Source organism: Meriones unguiculatus, chromosome 9 (assembly GCF_030254825.1).
Source record: "Meriones unguiculatus strain TT.TT164.6M chromosome 9, Bangor_MerUng_6.1, whole genome shotgun sequence".
Taxonomy (NCBI): domain Eukaryota; kingdom Metazoa; phylum Chordata; class Mammalia; order Rodentia; family Muridae; genus Meriones; species Meriones unguiculatus.
Genome location: NC_083357.1, coordinates 23,996,637 through 24,018,084, shown reverse-complemented (window position 1 = coordinate 24,018,084; position 21,448 = coordinate 23,996,637). Strand labels below are relative to the sequence as shown.

At 38.8% G+C, this 21,448-nt stretch overlaps 1 protein-coding gene across 2 annotated transcripts in view; it reads left to right on the top strand.

The window, feature by feature from the left end:
* Window positions 1-21,448, top strand: part of Cfap20dc (CFAP20 domain containing) — a 245,936-nt gene that overhangs the window by 98,081 nt on the left and 126,407 nt on the right. For both annotated transcript variants that reach the window (XM_060390940.1, XM_060390941.1), the window contains exons 6-7: window positions 489-645; window positions 17,681-17,818. In XM_060390940.1, the coding sequence (XP_060246923.1) occupies window positions 489-645; window positions 17,681-17,818 (295 nt within the window). The remainder of the gene's footprint in view (window positions 1-488; window positions 646-17,680; window positions 17,819-21,448) is intronic.

The window sequence follows — 21,448 nt, the reverse complement described above, 5'->3', positions numbered from 1 at the left end:
TGCAGAAATATATTATTTTTACTTTTTATATTTATATTTTAAAATCACAATATAAAATAGCATAAGGTATTATTATGGATATAATAGGGAAGCATATACATTTTTCAATCTTTTTTTTTCTTTTTATTTTTTTTATTTTTATTTTTTTTATTTTTTATCAGTTACATTTTATTAACTCTGTATCCCAGCCATGTCCCGATCCCGATCCCTCATTCCCTCCCAGTCCCTCCCTCCCTCCCTCATCTCCACCGTGCCCCTTTCCAAGTCCACTGATAGGGGGGACCTCCTCCCCATTCATCTGATCCTGTTTTATCAGGTATCTTCAGGACTGGCTGCAAAGCCCTCCTCTGTGGTCAAGGCCACTTTTAAGGAAACTTAACTCAAAACAAAAGGAGTACACTGGAGCATCGGGAGGGTTCTGCATCCTGTTAGTCTCCGCTTCTGTGCCACGGAGGGTCCTAACTTGCATCTACTTCCCTTGATCTTAGTGGTGCAATCTGTGCATTGACCTGGTCGCCTTCACGAGTGAGATATTCAAGGGAGCAGTTTTCCAGTCGCTGGATGGAATTATCGTCTCCGCTAACTGTAAGCTACGGAAGATCTTCACTTTAAAATCAAAGCCTCGGGAAACAGCCGATAAAGATGGTATGTTTCCTTTTCAGGCCGTGTTGGTCCCTATTTAGGAGAGGTGTAAAGTAAGAGGTAACTTGAATACTAATTTAGAACGGAAGTTGAGTTACAGACATTAAAGGTCTTTAGCTTGGGAACAGTTTTGGCATTGACTGGGCTCGTTTGTATGACCCCCTGCAGTATTCCAGGGTGCCTCGCACACCTTGCCAGCGCTTCTGTGGTGTCCCCTGTGAAGGTCGCTCTGAAGGAGGTGAGACAGAGCTCTGTGTAGGGGCCTCGGACAGCTGAGAACCAGAATTTCATCAGCTTACTTAGTAAATGAATTGTTAGAATTTGGGGTAGGGTATTCCTTTGATATTCTAGATATCAATCCTCTGTCACATACTTACATGTTCAATGGGCTGTGTCTTCCCTCAGCTCATTGTTTGCTTTGCAGTACAAAAGTTTTTAAATTTTTTGTAACCCTATTTCCCTTTGCTCCCTGGACTCCTGGGTCCTTTTTAGGAAATTCCTTCTGGTGCCTGTACTTTGCTACTTTGCTTTGTTTTCCCAATTTTCTCCTCTAACAGCTTTCAGTATTACATTGAAGTTTTCTATTAAGTTTTTATAGAGGTCAGGGATCCAGTTTCACTCTGTTTATTTGATTTTAATTTCAAGATACTTTTATTTTCAACAGTTTAAAATAGTAAGCATTTGGCTCGTTCTGGTATTTCATGTGTGGATAATCCTGTTTCTCTGTAAATTTTTTTGAAGAGGTTCTCTTCTCTCTATTTTGTAGTTTGGGCATCTTTGTCAAAAAACAGTTTGCTAAAATTGTATGATCCCTAATTATGAATCCTCTGTTCTCTTCTCTTGCATTGTTCTGTATATATAACTTGTACCAGCACCATACTGGCTCTGTTAATATGTCTGTGTAGCAGGAGTTACAACCAGACATTGTGTTAGTGCTAGTGTTGCTCCCTTTGCTCAGGAGTGCTTTGGTACTCCCTTTGTATGTCCATGTGAACTTTACAAATGTTTTTCTAGTTCTGTGACAACTGATACATTAGAGCTGCATAGTCCAAGGTGGCCATCAATCCAGGAATTGCTCAAGTCACATTCGGTAGGTATCTCAGCAGTCCCAGGCTGGAAAAGAACACCTGGAGGGTTCCTCAGGGCCACTGGTCCTCAGTCAGTGAGGAGCCTGGAAATGCTGGTTCCAAGCACAGGGAAGGAAGCAGCAGCAGCAGCAGCAGCAGCAGCGAGGGGGAGGGCCAAGTGAGCACAGTCCAGGCACCTTTCCTCCTCCACAGACCTCCTTTTATCTGTGCTGCTTCCTGAAGCTACATCACAAATATCGTTATTTTCTTTTCTTTTTTTGTTTCTTTCTTTTTTCTTCTGAGACAGGGTTTCTCTGTGTAGGGAACTCTCTCTGTAGACCAGCTAGCCTCAAACTCAGAGATCTGCCTGCCTCTGCCTCCCTGAGGCAGCTTCATTGGATTTTTTTAAATGTTAGTTTGTCTGTTCTTTGAGAATTCCATATGTATATGTGTATATATATATATATATATATATATATATATATAATATTATTTGAATTTTGATAGGGTTTGCATGGAATCTGTAGCTGTCTTTCACTGATGGAACCATTTTTACGATGTTGAGTATACTGATCCATGAGCCTGGGGAGATCGTTCCACCATTGGCATTTTAAAAGATCTTGGAAAGATCTTTTACTTCCTTATTTTGATTTTACCAAGGTAATATTTGAAGTTACTGTGTGTGGGGCATAATGGAAGTGTTTCTCAGGGGAGTGTGTAAGTACAAATGCCTATCTTAACAAAACCTCAAATACACATTTTAATGGTGCATATCAAGATCTTGGAGAAACAGGATTAAGCCAAACCCAAAATCAATGCAAAGAAATAATTCAAATCTGACAATTTTAATGAAAAGGAAATAGAATGAACAATACAGAGATCCAAATGAACCAAAGATTTGGCTCTACAAAATGCTAAACAAATTGTCAACCCTTAGACAATGTATTCAAAGAGAAAGATACAAATCAATAAAAATAGAGATGAGAAGTAAGAAATTGTAGCAGACACCAGTGAAATTCAGATGACAGGCATATGTTGATCTAATTTCAGGAAATTGGAAAATCTCTGCTGTATTTTAAAAATTTTCCACACCTTTGGAGTAGTATGTGTGCATTTTAGTAGTTCTGTTTGTTCTACTAAAGTAATTTTGCTCATAATCATATTGATTTGTTCTGGATCAAATGACTTTACTATAGTTTAATATAACAAAAACATGTCTGTGTTTCATGTTTGTTTCTTTGTTGTTTATGATAGTACTTTTCACCTGAGCTGGGATTTAGTTACAAACAGAATTCTCTTTAGGTGACTGAAAAGGTAGAGGAATTTTTTTTTTAAGATTTTATAATTGCCTTATTCACCTTGGGCTGGGCAGATACTTTAACCTACGCTATCTCAATAACCTCACCATGCACCTCCCAGCCCCCATTCAATGCCATCTGCCTTAACCATCCTTATCTGGGCTACCTTGTATCCATAATTTATAAATACTTGCTTGTATTCTTCATCTGGGCCTTTCCATGCCATTATTGGATCCTTCCAGTCCACGTGGTTCCTTCTGTATACTAACCCACCATGGCATCCTCCTTCCTCCCATCTCAGCAGAGGAGTTTTTAAAGGAAATTAGCCAGTATATACTAGGTATATCAAAGATATCCAAAAAAGCAGGCTTGCATCCTCTAGCCGTGAATAAGTCCAGCTTGCTCCCACCACAGCGTTGCTGTAGATGGCACCCCTCCCCACACAGCTACTACAGCGGTGCAGACTCCCTCCCCGTGTCATACCACAGTTCTGGACTCCAGCTTCTAGACTTTTATTACAGCAGCACCTATCCACTTTCCTGCCACACTTACCCCAAGGAGAGTTCTTCTTCATGCTCCTCTCTGTTGAGTGAAGCATGTTATCATGATTGTCTGATCTGTGGCTGGTAGCACATGTAAGATGTTTGTTTTGCAAAGCAGGACTCATTGTATGGGAAAGCCACTGAACTAATATGCAAATGGCAGTGAGCTCCAGAGCATTCACACTGTCTTCTTACTCAGCATGAACTTCATGTAGTGATTTGACAGCAGTAATAATTTTCTATGGAATGTGTTAGGCATGGAAAGAAAGTTGAGTTCTTCCTCACCTTGTATAAGGACTAGACTATATTGTTCTTCATTGGATTAATATAATCTGAAGATTACTTAGCTGTCTCGTACTTACGTGCTAGCACAAAATCCTGTTAGAATTGTTAAAAACAACCAAAAATATTGAAAGAATAATAATGCTTTCGTTTTAGTTTCACCTGGGGTTCTATTATTAAAAATCAATTCTTCTAGAGCTGGAAGCAGAGCTGCACATACGATGTCAAAGGTGATTTCTTAGAAGTTTGTCTGTGGACTTCAGGCTTGTGTTCTACCTGGATGTGGGTCATTCACAGGGCAGTGTGCCTGCACATTTCAGTCGGTAATAAAACATAGCAGTGCATATTGACAGCTCCCCAGAGAGATCACAGGCAGATGAGCACACCTGTATATCTATCACTTATAGGCTACAGTTGAAGATACTGTAAAAAACAAAAACCTTCCACCAAGATGGTACATGTACCCTATCATATTATGTGAATTTAATCACAACCTGATTAATATAAATATTTAAAAACCTGAATCACACACTGCAAGTTAATTAAATATGTTTTAATCTCTGGTCCTTCTTTAGGTTCCCGTCAAAATTATGATCCAGAAATATTTTGTAAAAGTATAAATTCACCACGTTGTGGTGTGGGAGAAGAGAAAACAAGAGGCCAAAGGAGCCTCTATATTTTTTAAGCTGAACGAGTGTCTTAGGAGAATACATAAAGCTGAAGCCTTGAGCCTCATGGAAGGTGGCCGGAAACTCAAGGGGAATTTATGCATTCGTGACCCTCTCCAGGCAAAGGATCCAACTAAAGATAGGGAGAGTGGTCACAGTGGTCGGGTGAATGCTAGACCACACGGCAGATGGTTCTCTGCAGAAATTGAACCAACGAGAATTTGGGTACATCAGACATATGACACAAGTCAAAACTAACAAGAAGGATTGATTTCATGGCTGGGGGTGTTTTAATAAAATGCTAATAAAAGATACATCTATAAAGTAAGAGTAATTCATTCTTACCTCACCTCAATAATTATTATATTGAAGCATAAGTTATATTTAATTATTTTATTGAAGCATAGGTATTATATTGTCGACATTTTGTATGCATATAGAAACATGCTGAAATTCTAAATATGCCCTTTGGGGTATTTCAGAAATATGGACACACGTTTGTATTTCTGTAACCACCATTCCAAGAACTTTGAGCATTAAAAATATCATGAAAATGCTGCTGTCTTCACCTGAATGTGGCCTTCTCCCTTCTTGCTTCTGTCAGATTAGTTGTACCTGTTTCTGAACTTAACAAAACTGGCATCACATGGTTCATGTACTTTCCTTGTGGATCTTTCCATGTCCCTGTTGTATGTCTCTGTGGTCTGCTACTTATCACTACAATATGTTGTTGAACAGCCCTGAACTTCATTTATTTTTAGGCTGTTACGACTAATGCTATCTTCTCTGATTTGAGCTCATTGATGAAACTTTTTTAGCATTTGCCTGTAGCTGAATGACAAAACATTGCTCATTCTTCAGCTATATGTATTGATTTCAGAATTTAATTTGATTTTTAAATATAGCTTCCATTATTCTAAAGGAATTCTTCATCTTGTTATCAAACTTATCAATTACATTAATCAAAGCTATTTTCAAATTCATGTCTTATAACTCTAATATCTTAATCCATTGGTGAGTTTCTTAATTTATTTTTTCTTGTTCTTCTCTTTTTTTAAATTTTAGTTTATTTTCTTTATATTCTAAGGGTGCCCCCTCACTCCTCTCCTCCCAATTCCCCCTTCCCCTTCTTCCCCTTCCTCTCTCCCTTTCCACCGAATAAAAGGGGAGCCACTGCCCCCTGCCCTTTATCAACCCTCCTTAGCACATCAAGTCACACCAGGACTGAGCATATCCTCATCCCCAGGAAAGGCAGCCTGCCAGGGTTAAGTGATCCAAAAGAAGACAATAGAGTCTTTGTTAGAAATGGCAACAAAGGTGCATTTCACTCACCAGGTGCCCCATATGAAGACCAAGCTGCCCAATGGCCACATACATGCAGGGGCCTGAGATCCAGACCATGCATGCTCATTAGTTGATGTCTCAGTCTCTGTAAGCCCCCATGGGACTGGCTCTGGTCTTCTCGTGAGGTTTCTGTCCCTTCCAGATCCTTCCATCTTTTCCTCAACACTTCCCCAACACTCCCAGAACTGTGCCCCACGCTTGACTGCAAGTTCCAGCATCTTTCTTGATCTGCTGCTGGTTGGAGCCACAGAGGACAGTCAAGTTAGGATCCTATATGCAAGCAGAGCAGAGCATTGTTAATACTGTCAGGAGCTGGCTCTCTACCGTGGGGTGGGTCTCAGGCAGGACTAATGGAAGGAGGGGAACCACAGAGAAAACCTTTGATCCAAAACTTACCCTGCCTACAAGAAGTTCGAGGATAAAGAGGGAACAAAGATTGAGGGAATGTCCAATGAATAATTGGCCCAACCTGGGAGAGGGAATGTTGGATGGACTCTAGCATGATGAATAAACAGAAAGGCAACTGGCCACATGCAGAAAAGGCATGCATGTGGGATGGCTCCACTTATTTAATAACCAGTCCTGGTAAAAACTAATTTCACAGGACCTACATTGTGTCTCCAGACATAATTATTTGCACTAGATCCCATCTTGTAAACCTCTCAGAATGACTACACTAGACCTGAACCCTTAGAGTAATGCATATCAAACTGTACCCAAATCCTGGCAGGCTAAAGTAACCAAAAACACCAAGTAGTTTTATAAACTGAAGTTTTCTCATAATTCTGAAGGCTAAAAGTCCAAAGTGTTGGTAGGGTTAGGTTCTGAGCCCTTCTCCTTGGTTTATAGAAGGTCACCTTCTCTCTGTTCCTATGTGCCCATCCCTGTGTTCTAACTCTCTCTTCTTATTTATAAGGCCACATCATCTTTTAAGGACTATAATGATAACATTTTAACTTAATCCCTTTTTAATGGTTCTGTCTCTATGTTCGGAGGTTCTAGGGTTAGGGTTTCAACATAAGTGTGGGAAGAGGGGCAAGATTAAATCCATTCAAACCAAGAGGGACAATAGCTGGGGAAACCCCAGAGACACCAGGACTGAACACTCCAGAAGGAGTCTCCTGTCAGGAATGACCACAATTTTCATCTTCATTCTTCTCTATATTGTTCTTTCTTTCTGAGGAGTAAGAATGCTTCAAGAGTATCTCTGCTTCATAGTCTTTGCCCCTCTGTGAAAGCTAGGCATGAATAACAGTAACCAAGGAAACCAAGACTCTTCTGTAGTGTATGCTGATTGAAGTGTCCTATCACACTCACTTCTTAACCAAGGCTAGTCTTTCTCTTCCACTCTTACCTCCTACACCAGTGGTTCTCAGCCTTCCTAATGCTGGGACCCTTTAACACAGTTCCTTGTGTTGTGGTGACCGCCAACCATTAAATTATTTTGTTGCTATATAACTATAGTTTTACTACTGTTACGAATTTTAATATAAATATCTGATATGTAGGATGTCTGCTTGGTGACCCGTGCGAAAGGGTCCTTCAATCCCCACAGGGGTCATGACCCACAGGTTGAAAACTGGTGTCCTAAAGTAAATCTTCCCAGAGTTCATATCAAGTCTGTCCTGTCAGCTCCTGGGATGCATAGGTACCAGGAGAAGAATGAAGGACCATGTGGTGGTTTGAGAGAAATGGCCCCCAAAGGCTTGTAGGGAGTGGCATTATTTGCAAGGATTAGAATGTATAGCCTTGATGAAATCACAGTGCCCTTTTTGGAGGAAGTGTGTCACTGTGGGTGGGCTCTCAGGTTTCAGGAGCTCAAGCCAGGCCTAGTGGCTCTCACACTTCCTGTTGTCTGCATCCAGATCTAGATGTAGAACTCTCAGCTACCTCTCCAGCAACATGTCTGTCAGTGTGCAGCCATGCTTCTCAACATGATGATGATGATGGACTAAACCTCTGAACTGTAAACCAGTCCCAAATAAATTTGCATTTATAAGAGCTGCCATGGTCATGGTGTCTCTTCACAGCAATAAAATCCTAAGACAGACAGGGGCATGTTTAGGGTTCCTGTGCTTCAGTGATGACAAGTATCCTGGACATGAAGAGCCTTAGGCCTAGATAGTTTCTTCAGTATCTAGCCCCTGACACTAAAATTGGCTTCCCAGGAAGTCTTACATGATGGATAAAACTAGATGAGAAATTTAACTAGAAACCACAGTCTGCTCCCCGCGGTCTGGTAATCTCCATGGTCTTTGAAGCCTAATTCCCAGTTCCAACTCATTGTGCATGACTGTATTCAGGCCAAGGGAAAGCAGAGGACAGTCTGAGCTCCTAGAATGCTGTATAAACAGCACGAAGGCCATCCTTAATTTCATCAGTGACTCCATCCAGTAATGGGCTTTTTCTTTGTGGGGATACTTTTTACTACTGTTTCAGTCGTGTTGCTTGCTAAGAATCTGTTCATCTGTATCTTGTTGGTTTAACCATAGTACATCATATATGTCTAGGCATGTAAATATTTCTTTTAGATTTCCCAGTTTTCTAACATAGGCATTCACGCTATAAACTTCCTTCTTAGAAGTACCTTAGTTCTACCTTAAGGTTCTGCTCAGTTGTCCTTTCATTTTCAATTACTTCTAAAACTGTTTACTCTCCTCCAGCTTCCTTCAGTGACTGTAAATCACTTAAGAGTGTATTACTCAGTCTTCAAGTATTTGGGTGGTTTCTTGAGATTTTTAAAGACTTACTTTGTGGTCTGTACTGAAAACAGTTTTAGAGGTTATATGGACTGCTGAAAATGTGCCCTCTCTATCTATTGGGATGAATAGTCTGTAGATTTCTATTCAGTCTGTTTCACCTGTGGTCTAGTTGAAGTATGAAGGTTCTTTGTTGAGTTTTACTTTGGATAACCCAGCTAAAGAAGAAAGTCAGCCATTGAAGTCACCCACTGGTAATTATTGTATCTAGACCTCTAAGCTTTTTTTGTCATTCCTGTACCTACTTGCCCACTGTCAATAGAAAACATATACTTGTTGCTGAGTACTCAGGCATGCTTTTTATATACTCATATATTAATCGCTATTTAACTTTACTTATTCATCACAATATTTGTCATGTCCTCTGCTAGGTATGAGTTTCCAGAAGGCTGCTCTGGCCTACCACTGGATTCTAAGGCAGTAGACACTGGGTGCCTGTAATAAAGGCTTCACTTCACAAGTACACTCAAAATAGAACCTGAATGGAGTAAGCACAGGGGTTCAAACAAGCCATGCTCTGTATAGATTCCTAACTTAGAACTGTTTGCTTTTATGTAAGCCCTATGCTGTTTTTTTTTTTCAGAATTAATCCTAATTTTTAAATTAAGCTAGATATGTTAAAAATTAAAAAAAAAATAAAACAAACTAACTTAGCGATTGGCCTGAATGAGGGAAATGGGTTGAATGTAAGTGATGAGGAAGTGAGTTAATTTCCACTTTGACCTACAGAACACTGAGCTGCCCTGAGTACTAAATGTCATTAAGAGCCTTTCTGGTTTTGTTGTATTGAGACTAATGTCACATTATATGCTAATATTCCATGAAGGCTGAGAGCAATGTTATGAGCCAGATTTTCTAAGTTAGCATAGTGCTTTGTGTTGGTCACCTTTCCATCACTATCACAAAATGCCAGAGATGACCAACTTAGAAAAGAAAAAGTTTGTTTTGGCTCACTGTTTGGTAGGTTTTACCCCATGGCTAATTTGTTTTGTTGCTCTGGATCTGTAGTAACTCATTATAGAAGCATGTAGGAAAGCTAAACTCTATCCATGGCTGAGAAGCAAAAGAGAAGAAAGAGAACAGGTCCCATAATTCTCTCTGGGACATGCTCTCAATAACCTGAGGACCTCTCACTCAGCCACACCTCTCAGAGGCTTTGCCATTTCTAATTACTGCCTCCCTGGGAGCCAAACCTTTAGCTTTTGAAGAACATGTAACATCTTAGCTATACAATGATTAATCTTCATTTTTAAGTAATCAGTCATTTTTGTTGTATGATGCTACTTGTAATTTCTCTCGGAGAATAATCTAAGTTTTAAGACTCCTTAGAGAAAGCTGAGCAGATAAATCAGCCTTTGATGTTAACCATGTTCCTTCAGGATTCAGACTGGAGTTTTGTCATAGTTTGTCTGCCATCAAAGAATGTAGGATGAGTATGGAGTTGTGTTACCACTGTCTGGCAGTTTCATGCTTGTCCAGAGCCAGCCTGGGCTACATCGTAAACCACATCTTAACATAACAAATAAAGAAGGCTTACAGAAATCGTATCCTTTAAGATTTCTGACTTTCCCTTGCTAGTTGTAAACTCCAGCTTTATGTTGGCCATTTGGGGATTGTATCCTATTCTTTTCATACAAACTCTTTACTACAGAGCTCATGATTTCTCTTCATAGGAGTCAGTGTACAAATTTGCCTTTAGGTTCTGATCTTCACAGTTCTGTTTCTCAACATGGAATCATAACAGCAAAGATACTGGTATAGAAACATGAAGGAATTCAAAGTACATTGCATTACATATGTATCTGAGTTAGTTTTGTTATTTTTTTCCCAAATGTGTTCTGTTTTATTAGTTCATTTATTGAATTACTTCTTACTGATTGTCTTTTGTTTAACCTTTGGGTGTAAGACAGCTCATTGAGTCATCCAGGATGCTCTTCTGCATCAACCTTCCAAGATTACAGGGTATACTGATGTTCCCAGGTGTACTGCCACACACAGCTTGAATGCCAGTGACAAATAAAAAAGTAGATTAAAAATAAAAAGCTGAAAACTCCAAAACTTGTAAATCTAGTGTTTAGACTCATGGAAACCATGGTATTGCCGATGAGTACTGAAGGTTTAAATTAAATCGTTCATTTCCCCCTCAGGATTAGGACGTTTATGTAAATGCAGTGGCTCATCTGCCTTTATCATTGTGAAGACTGTATACATTCAGAAGGAAAGTTTGAGCTAAATTTTTCTTGCTAATGGTCAACACACACAAATATTGTCAGTAGATTCTAAAACAGTCAAAAAATAATGAATAGTAATAAAAATATTATATTGATATTTATAGAAGAGAAAATTAAAATTAAATGTTGCCTAAGCTAACCATATAAACTTATTTTACATATTTATTTCCTTTGAGTCATTTGCCATTATGTACATTTTGTATGTGTGTTTTGTGTCACAGAGAGTTTTCTTTATTGCTTTCATCTGATTTCTCTTTGATTCTTTCCCACAGCATCATCATCTTCAAAAAATGCATTTTCTTGTGTGGTGTTTCCTTTGTTTGTTTGTTTTGTGGGGGTTGTTGGCCACCGGTCCCCAAAGACAAAGGGAGAAGTGACAGCTGTAGGGGGCAGTTTAGAAGGCCCATGACCATGACAGAATATCTTCCTGGAACCAGCTTCAAGAAGACTCCTCAGCTTGATTCAGGGGGAACAAAGGCTGTATAGTTTTTGGGGAGCGGGTGGAGGATTCCCAGGGTCGGTGTACAGTATCAGCTGGGGCTTGTAATGGGAGTAATGCTTTATCTGCGTTTGGCAGCACTGTCCTGTCAGTCCTGTCAGGCAATGCAGTACCTAATTATCCCATGGACTGCAGGGCCATACAGCCGGGAACTGTGTCAAAGGTCATGTTCCAGGTGTGGTTAGAGGCCTCTAAGCCTGAAGACACTCTCCAGAAGAGGTCTGGCAGGAGTAGGAGGCCAGGCTGGTGGGGAGGGAGCCCTCCATCTAGCTCTGAGCTCAGAAAGGATCCAGGCTTGTTGGCCTGCACCCTCAGACAGCCGCGCCCTCTCACAGTTTTTTGTTTTGTTTTGCTGTTGTTAGTGTTTTATCTTTTTCTATCCAAGGACAGGAAACACTGTACTTTGTTCAGTATGCCTCAAGTACTAGAAATTTAAGTTGTTTATTTTTCAATAACTATAAACTTGTTTATATAGATTACCAGGTTTTTAATATTTGAGTTTCTTTTTTATATTTTTTTTTCTTCACAATTTATTCATTATATATCCCGATTGAAGCCTCCTCCCTGAAATCTCTCAATCCTACCCTCCTTTCCTCTTCCCCTCATCTCCTTACCCTAGTCCACTGAAAGGGGGAGTTCTCCACTATTGCCATCTGCCCATAGCTTGTTAAGTCTCATCAGGACTGCCTGGATCCTCTTCCTCCATGGCCTGGCAAGGCTGCATCAACAGGGTTCGGGTTTCTAATAGAGAAAAATTAAAATTACAAAGTAAACCAGACACGGTTATGCTTGTCTTATATCCCAACATTTAGGAGACAGAGGTAGGCTGATCTTCGAGTTTGAAGCCTGCCTGTTCTGCACAGTAAATTTCACACCAGCCAGAGTTTCACTAGTGAGACTTTGTTGGGTGCGCACATACACACACAGAAAAAAATGCAGAAATAATAAAATAATAAACAATAAAATTACTAAATAAAGTTCCATAGCCATTTTAAGACTTTTAATGCATACATAGGATTGGTTTGTAGATTATTAACACCGATTTCTATTTCCACTTTCTACAATGGGAGGATTAATTTTTTTACAACAGAAGAAACCATACAAATAAGTAAAATGAAACACACTAATGAATAAGAACATGAGTAAAAATTTGCTAAAAATTCAAATACCATATAAAATATGAATGAAGTTATAGTCCAATTTGAACTACAACAAGTGACCTCACCATGGAAGTGTTCGCTGGCGAGTGCTAACATCAGGAGGCTGGATGGACACACCAGCGGGAGTCTGTACTGTGAGTCTGTTTGCTTGCTTTCATTATCTCTGGATAGAACGTTTAACTTAAATAATGGCTGAGGTGTTTCAGTCTTTGTGCTTACTGATCTCATGACTGAACCAATGTACACTAAGAAATCTCAGTTGGAGTGTATGCAACCAGTTCTCTCCGTCCACACTTCCGGTATTGAAAAGTAAGAAGAATAAATGAGAATGAAGTATGATGCCCATGAAGAGGACATGATGAAAATCATTACTTGTGAGCTAACCTAAAAAGTAATTAAACACAAAGAGGATAAATTTATTTTAAAAGTGGACATGAAGGCTTCCCAGAGCATGCCTGGGCTCAGTGCACAGTACTGTGATTTCACTGTATAAGTATTATCTGATTAATCCTCCCAACACCTGAAAGTAAGCAGCAAAATTCTCATGCTTGTTTTAGTTCTGGGTTTATTACTTTTATTTTTTAAAACTAGTATGCAAAGTACTTGGTTTCATTATGATTTCTTCAGACATTGCTGATGCCCACCCTTTCTCCACTGCCCTTCCCAGCCCTTTGACTCACCTTCCCCTCCAGTGGGCCTTCCTCTGCTTTAATGCCAAGTACTCCATTATCTTCTCTTTCCTGCCAGTTCCCTCCCTTAAGGGCTCTTCTCTCCCCTCCTTGCATACAAATCTAAATCTAGCTTCTCCAGGAGAGGAAGCATAGCATTAGTATTTCTGGGTCTGGCTCTCTTTGCATATCAATGATTGACAGTTCCCTTCATTTTCCTGCAATTGTCATGATTTCAGTTTTCTTTACATTGAGTAAAATTCCATCATGAATAATGTACAGTCTTACCTGGTTCACTCAGCTGTTGATGCTCATCTAAGTTATCTATTTTTTAGCTATGGTTAACAGTTCATCACTAAATATAAGTCAGCAAGCATCTCTGTGGTAGAAGTTACAACCTTTGAGCGTATTATCCAGGATTGATATATAAGTATATATCACTCAGTATATATAAGTTCTGTTTTTAGTTTCTTGAGACAGTGCTATACTGATTTCTCTAGAGACTGCCCAGTTGACATTCTAGAGCATTGTTTCCCTGCGCTACATCCTTGCCGAAGCTTGTTGTACTTTATTTTAATTTCATTTTCCTGGTGGCTGAGTGCTGAAATCTTCAAATATTTATTGGCCACTTGTATTTACCCTTTTGAGGACTGTCTGTCTGTTCAGTTCTTTAGCTCATTTAGTATTTTGAAAAAATTTTCTGGTACTGATTTTTTCTCCAGAGTTGGAAAATGTTATTCTTGGACAGGACTTTACTGCATCCCCATCCTTGCACTTATTATTCCATCATTTCCTTGGGTCTATTAATTTCTTAATCTTCTCCTTAGTTTCTTCAGTGACCATATATTCATGTAATTTCTGTAGCTATTGCTTTTTAATTTTTTGTCTACTGTAATAAAATATGGGGAATCGTGTGTGTGTGTGTGTGTGTGTGTGTGTGTGTGTGTGTGTGTTAAGACTTTCTTTATGGCTTGTAATGTGAATAATTTTAGAGAAATTCCTAGATTTGCTGAGGAGAATGTGTATTTTTCTCTGTTGAATGAGATATCTGTTAAATCTAGTGAGCTGAAGTTTCTTTGTTGATGACATATGTAAAGATGGGAAAGGTTTACCGAAGTCACCCAGTCACATAGTTACTATTTCAGGACCTGTATGACCTTATCCACCATCAGTATTTCATTTATGAAATTAGGAGCCCCAAAATTCAATGCATGTATATTTGTAATTATTACATTTTTTCTTTTTTTTATTAAGTTTAGTGACCTTTTTTTATCTCTTCTTCCTATTGGTTTGAAATCTGCTTTACCAGATATTAAAATAGCTATTCAAGCTTATTGGCTTATATTTATTTGCTTGAGAGCCTAACTCCCATGCTTTGACTTTTTTATTCTAGCTAGTCTCAGGTCAACTTTATATGTGCTAGAGTTATTGAAGAAGCGGGAGACCCCATAAGATTCAGCTATGGGCAAGCTTGTAGAACATCTTCATAATCAGTGATTTGTATGGAAGGGCCCAGCCCACTGTGGGTAATTGCGCTGGGTTTTATAAGAAAGCAGACTAAGCAAGCCATGTAAGCAGCACCCCTCCATGGCTTCTACATCATCTCCTGCCTCCAGGTTCCTGCCCTGTTTGAGTTCCTGTCCTGATGGCCTTCAGTGGTATATGGAAGTATAAACCAAATAAAAGCTTTCCTCCTCAGCTTGCTTTTTGGTCATTGTGTTTCATCATAGCAATAAAAATCCTAACTAAGTCAGTCATTTTGCCAGTGGTACATGGCTCACAGAGACAACAAATAGTAAGATCTTGTTTTTTAGTTCAGTTTTCTCATCTACGTCTTATAAATGGTGAATGGGTCCTATTTCCATTTAAGGTTACTATCAGGAGGAGTTGTTTCCTTTTTGGATTGGCGGGATTGTTGTACCTTCCTTGCTTTCTTCCTGTTCCTCTTACGAAATTACTTTGTTGGACATCTCAGATCTCTTCTTACCTCCTTTGTTGATCTATTCATCATGAAATTTATTCTTCCCAGAAGCTCACTATTAAGACTGTTTTTCTTCCTTCTCTGTGTAAAATCTTCTTTTAAGTACTTTCTGTAGTGCTGGCTTGAGGCTCCTCAATTGCCTTAGCATGTGCCAGACTTGCAATATACATATTTCTCTGTCAATTTTAAAAGATAATTTTGCTGGATATAACAGTGTTTGTTAACAATTATTTACTCTCAGGGCTTAAAATGTATCATTGAATGCTTCTTTGGCTTTTAGAGTTGCTTATGGGAAATTCGATGTTACACTGGTACATTTTCTTTATAGTTGACTTGACATTTTCCTTACAACTTACAATATCGTCCTTTGCATTCACTTTTGATGCCTACCTCACATTAAGGTTATAAATGCCTCATGTGTGGATATCTGTTTCTCTCTTGGGTTTTGGGAATTTTCTGCTATCATTTAAGTGGCTAGGTTAGATTTTTGTGTTGGCTCCTTCCCCATGGATTCTTAGCTTTGGTGTCTTGAATATATTCTAAAAGTTCTTGGAAGATTATTTGATGTTCTATTTTGTAATGTTTTGTAAAGTTTTCTATGTTAGGATGTGTTGCTGCCTCAGTCTTGTTCTGATATTCTTTATTCTACTTAGTTTTTTCTCATGATAATTTTTGCTGGTTTTTTTCTTTGTTTGATTGGCCTTTCATGTTTAACGTTGCTATTGGTTATATTTAATTTGTAATTCCATGATGAATGTTTACTCATGTTTTTTGAATTTTTGTTCCAAATGGCTATTTTATCCACTTTACTGACTTCCTTATCTGGATCCTGAATTTTCTTATTTCATTTGTCTGTTGTTTAATATCCTATATGAGTTACTGATTCTTTTGAAAAGTAGGATGCTGAAATCTTTGTCTGGTACTTCAGTTATCTCATTATCTTGGGTTTCTAGTATTGGGAAACTGTGAGTTTGAAGGGTGTTTTAGTGGCTTGCTTTCTCATGTCTGTTGTGGTGTGTGTGTGTGTGTGTGTGTGTGTGTGTGTGTGTTGTACATGTGTTGGTATGTATATGTCCTCCAGAGATAGAGGCACAATGATTGATATTGAGGAAAATGTAGATTATATGTAGGGGGTGGTTTCATTTTATTTTTAGTTTATAGATTTTTTTTAGAACTAAAGGCAATTTAAAAAGGGAAGGAGCCAAGTAGTGGTGGCACATGTCTCTACTTGAGAAGTAGAGACAAGCAGATTCCTGAGTTTGAGGCCAGTGTGATCTATAGTGTGAGTTCCAGAACATGCAAGGCTATACAGAAAAACACTGTCTAGAAAAAAGTAGGAGTGAATAGGAAAGAGTGATGTATGAATAAGAGGGAGAACATATATATTGAGCTATGAGAAACAATAAAAAATGTTACATGTAAACTTTAAAACAAGTAAGGAGAGTCATGAAAGCCTGTTTGGGTGAAATACAAGCTAAAACAAAACAACTAAACATGTGAAGTACAGAAAAGTGTCAATAGGAGCTGGAGAGGTGGGCCTGCAATTAAAAGCATTGGCTGTTCTTTCAGAAACCCAGACTTCAATTTCCAGCACCCATGTGGTAGTTCACAGCATTAATACCTCCAATGTGAAGGATTCAACACCCACTTTGAGCCTCCATAGGCGTAGCATGCACATAGTACACAGACATACATGCAAGCAATACCCCCGTGCACACAAAATAAAGGTAAGTCTTTTTTAAAAAGGTAATAAAAGATAAAATCAGAAGTTACTATTGTTGCAGGGTAGAGAGCCAAAGACTTGACTGTCTATATTAAGCTGGCGTGGGCCTGCCTGGAAACTTATCTCACAGAGCAACCTCAAATGCATTTTACCAGGAGCTTATTATTATTATTACAATTTATTCACTTTGTATCCCAGCTGCCTCCTGTGTCCCCTTCCTTCCAATCCTGCCCTCCTTCTTCTCCTCCTCTGTTCCCTCCTCAAGGTCCCATGCAACACTTGTGCAGCAGCCTTCACAGCCATCACTACTCTAGGCTTCTGTCTGCCCTCAGCAGGGGATCTGGCTTCTCTGCAGGCCACTTAATCCTCTCCTGGCCCACCATCTTCATACATCCATGTTAAGTCAGCATACTTTAATGGCCACTCCTGACAGCTGTGCAGAGAATTTTGTAGCTCTCACCTCAGCTAATTTGTTTTTTTCTCTGAATGACCTGACTTTGTTTTTCCACACTTTTCTGCTATTGTTCATGGTTTCTAATGCCCTTTGGCTCTTTCATTCATAAGAATCATGTCTGGTTGGGGCTGTTCTCCGTAGGCCACACAAGCTGTTTCTAATTTTTCTCTTATCCAGAAATGCCATGCTCATTGTACAGACATCAAGGCTGAAACTTTGAGTAAGGTGTACAGAGTTGCACTCCAAACTGTTTTGCTTTACTTGGTTTCCTTACAGAGCTTGCTCAGTTGGCAGAAATGGCTTCTATGTGGGGCCTGGGTGCTCTTCATTTCAAATGGTATATGGTATTCCCTTTTCAACAGATGAACCCACAGATATTATTCCACGAAGCTGTCAACTCTCAGCAGATGTTCCTCATGTCACACAGCTGTTAAACATGACAAAACTCCGCCAAACTGAAATACAATTTGGAGGTCATCCTCTGAGATCAGCAGAATCAGGTATGCGCTGAGGCTCCTGTAAGCAACATCCGTGTGCTCCTCCCCCACGAAGGTGTCTCCTTATGCCTCGCTCTTCCACAGTACCGTCAATACAGGGGGCCAGGGCCTGCTAGCTCCAATCACTGCCAGCCCCAGGCAGACAACTAACAGGAAGAACTTGGCATGTGGACATTTGGCCTATATAAGCCCTTTCCTACTTCAGCACTGTGATTTGCTTAGGGAAAGGAGGTGGTAGGGAGAGACATGAAGCAATGCTTTTCTGTAGAGTGCTTATTCCTCTACTGAAATGCAGCTTTATTCAAGTACTACAATAAAAGGCAAGCAATGCTGTTCTCTATGAAGAAGCTGTAGAAAGTAACAGTTCTGCAGCCAATTGAAAGTTCAAAAGGAAACCACGGTTCAGTTGTGGCTAGTGTTGCTCTTCCTGAATATGTATTATTCGTTTTTAAATAGTCTCCAAAAATTTTTAAAACACACTGTGAGCTAAACAAAATACTGTAAGGCTTCCATGTTCTACTGCTGTACAGAACTCACACCTATTGAACGAATCAGTGAAACACCTTCATATCAAACCCCATATAAGCCAAAATCCCTAGATGTTTAGACCCCTAGAACATTTTAAATTACAACATTTAACAGCACAAAACGTGTTTCTGATGTCTGCACAACCCCCACAGACACTCTTGGTTAATTTGGCTAGTCTGCTTTGTTTTGTTTTTAAGCTCCTCTAATGATTGCTATGTGTGGCCAACATTGAATAGATTACTCAGCCTGGGGAGGTCATGTGATTCAAGTAGCACGTAGATACAGGGAGCTAACTCAAAGAAAGCTAAAGAATAGTCATAGTGATAGATCATGAACATAGAACCTGAAAGTATTGTATGCATATTTATATGTTATTTATAATGAATTAATAAGAGACTTATGGAAGTCTGTCAGGACTGAAGACTGAGTAAGAGCAAGGATATAGCAAATTATTGGCTCGTTTTTTGAATGAATGACTTGAGTGGTCAAACACTCTGTTAGAACCATACAATGGGAGTGTCTCTCATTCCTCAGGTAAAGAGGCAATATGTTTTAGAAGCTGAATTTAACAGCAGGATTCCAGGTGGATTTTGAAACTAGGTGAGCTGTGAGACAAAAGAGAGTAACTGAGATGCAAGTGCAATGATCAGATAGAAAATGACAAGGATGCAGAGTGACAGGACCTGGGCCAGCAGACAGCAGTGACATTGAGCAGCTGCAGGGCAAAGTGCCAGGATTTGTGGCTTCTTAGATAACAAGAATGGTCACATAAGAACACAAAAAATGTAGAAGTTTGTGATGAAAACTGAAAGCATGAACTCTAGATCCACCAGTATTTTCTCTATCAATTTCAATCAGCTTTATATGCCAGAAGTTACATGTCCCTAAAGAATTTGTCCTTTTTTTTAGTACAGAAGACATTATATGAATAGACGCAATACTGTTAACACTTGATTGCATCATTCTCAACTCACAGAAAAACAGAGAGAGAGAGTGAGAGAGAGAGAGAGAGAGTGTGTGTGTGTGTGTGTGTGTGTGATGTAAACCTCACCTACTTAATAATTAACAACTTTGAGTAGGGCTTTTTGTTAGCAATGAGGCAAAGGTTGAAATATATGTACTTGCTATGTATGCTGTAGCAAGAGAAATAGATTTCATAGAAGCCATGTTTGTTAAGGAGCCATGGAAACTCATATAAAAGCATAAAGGTAATCCCACTATCTTTCAGGTGGCAGTTTAATCTTAAAATTTGCCACAGTTTTGGAAGAGTATTTTCAATAACAAACACTGTATCTGCACCTAATGTGTTAGGATAATTTTTAATAACAGGAATGACTAAGCTGTGCAACACATCACATGACATGATTACAAATGGTCTCTTTTCCCTCTGTCCTTCCAGCTGAATGTTTTATGAACTGTCTTTGAAATGAATACAAATATATTTGCAGTATCATTGTCATTCTTATTCACAGCTCTCAGAGATGCTTAAGCTGATAAGATTTAATAAATACTAGCTACATCAATGTTACAACTAAACAGAAATATTTTCATAGGCTGTATTCAAACCCAAATCACAGGGGAGGTTTCTGGATTTTGTCTTTTGTTTGTTTCTTTGTTTGTTTGTTTGTTTGGAAGTTCTGTAAGTAGACTCTTGATGCATAGTAATAGTCAACTCAGTTTGAATCATGTATACAGAAAATTACTAATTGCGAAAATCAATGAGCATATTTATTTTTCTTTGTGAATACCAGTTATATCCATTTGCAACTCCTTATGGTTGCTCTTCTTAAGTTAGTCTCATTGCACATGCATGATACCCAAAATGACATGAACATACATGGTACTGTGTGTTTCTTTTACAAATCCATTACAGTAGCTGATTTTCATACATGTGGACTGTACAGCTTACTAAAAAGGAATATATCAATGTTTTCTCTCTGTACAAGGTGTGTGACTTGAAAGGTATTTCTATTATGCTCAAGGGCAGCTTTTTTAATCATGGATAGGCCAGCAGATGTCTTTATTTGAACTATTTGTTTCTGTCTCTTTCTAAAAAGTGAACTCCCACAATGAAGTTTGATTTGTGTGAGAAAATGACTGTGTGCTCATCTAATTGGCTGTGTAGTGCTCATGTAAATTTTGAAATTTTATCATAAATGCACATATTGAGAGATCCCAATAAAGCCTCTATAAAAGTAGCCACTTCCTGTGGATTTTCACAACCAAAAAAGAAACCTTAAGATTTTTAAAACTCTTTTAGACAGTGTTTTATTGAATGCTCTATAGCCTAATCAAGAGCATTGAATGGAATTAATTAAAGCCCTGTGTCTAAGAGGCTGCTGCTTCCATAATGCTCCACATTCCCACCATTCTCTTTGTCAATTCCCAGTGCACATTAGCTAATGACTTTAGGGCGATGGAATCTGATCATCTTACTTCCATTAATAGGACCCCAGTTTAATTGAACCAGAGAATGTGGTCTGGTTATTGAAATGGAGCATTCAGCATTAATGACAATATACAGTGGCCCACTGAACACAAATCAAAAGCAGTAATTAAAAATTGGAAGGTAGTTTTCCCTATTGCCCACCTTTCACAACAGCTATCTTACTGGGTTTTCACTTCTTTAAATAAGAGGAAGCTAACATTCCTACCTCCTACTGCAACTGCAGATTCAAGAATTAATGAATCTAAAGACAAAAGAAAGAGGGAAGGAGGATGAGAAGGAGAAAAGAAGGAAGGATGTACGCAGAAGGAAAAAAAGGGGGGGAGATGAATTAGGAAGCTGTCTTTGGCACTGCTGAAATTTATATTATATTTCTTGTTTAGAGTCCATATTATAGAAGCAAAATTCAAACCAGAGACTAAAATCTACTGAGAAACAGAACCTAAAACAAAAATGAATTAGTATATGTTGTCACAAGAGCCAAGACACCTCCCATAACTCATGGGTCAGTTGAATTAATATTATAAAAATTACTATATTGCCATAAACCTGTCCAAAGATTCAGTGCAAACCCAATGAAAATTTCATGACAGTCTTCATTTAACTAGAAAAAAATAAGTCCTGAAATTTATTATCAAAGCACAACAGACCCCAGACAA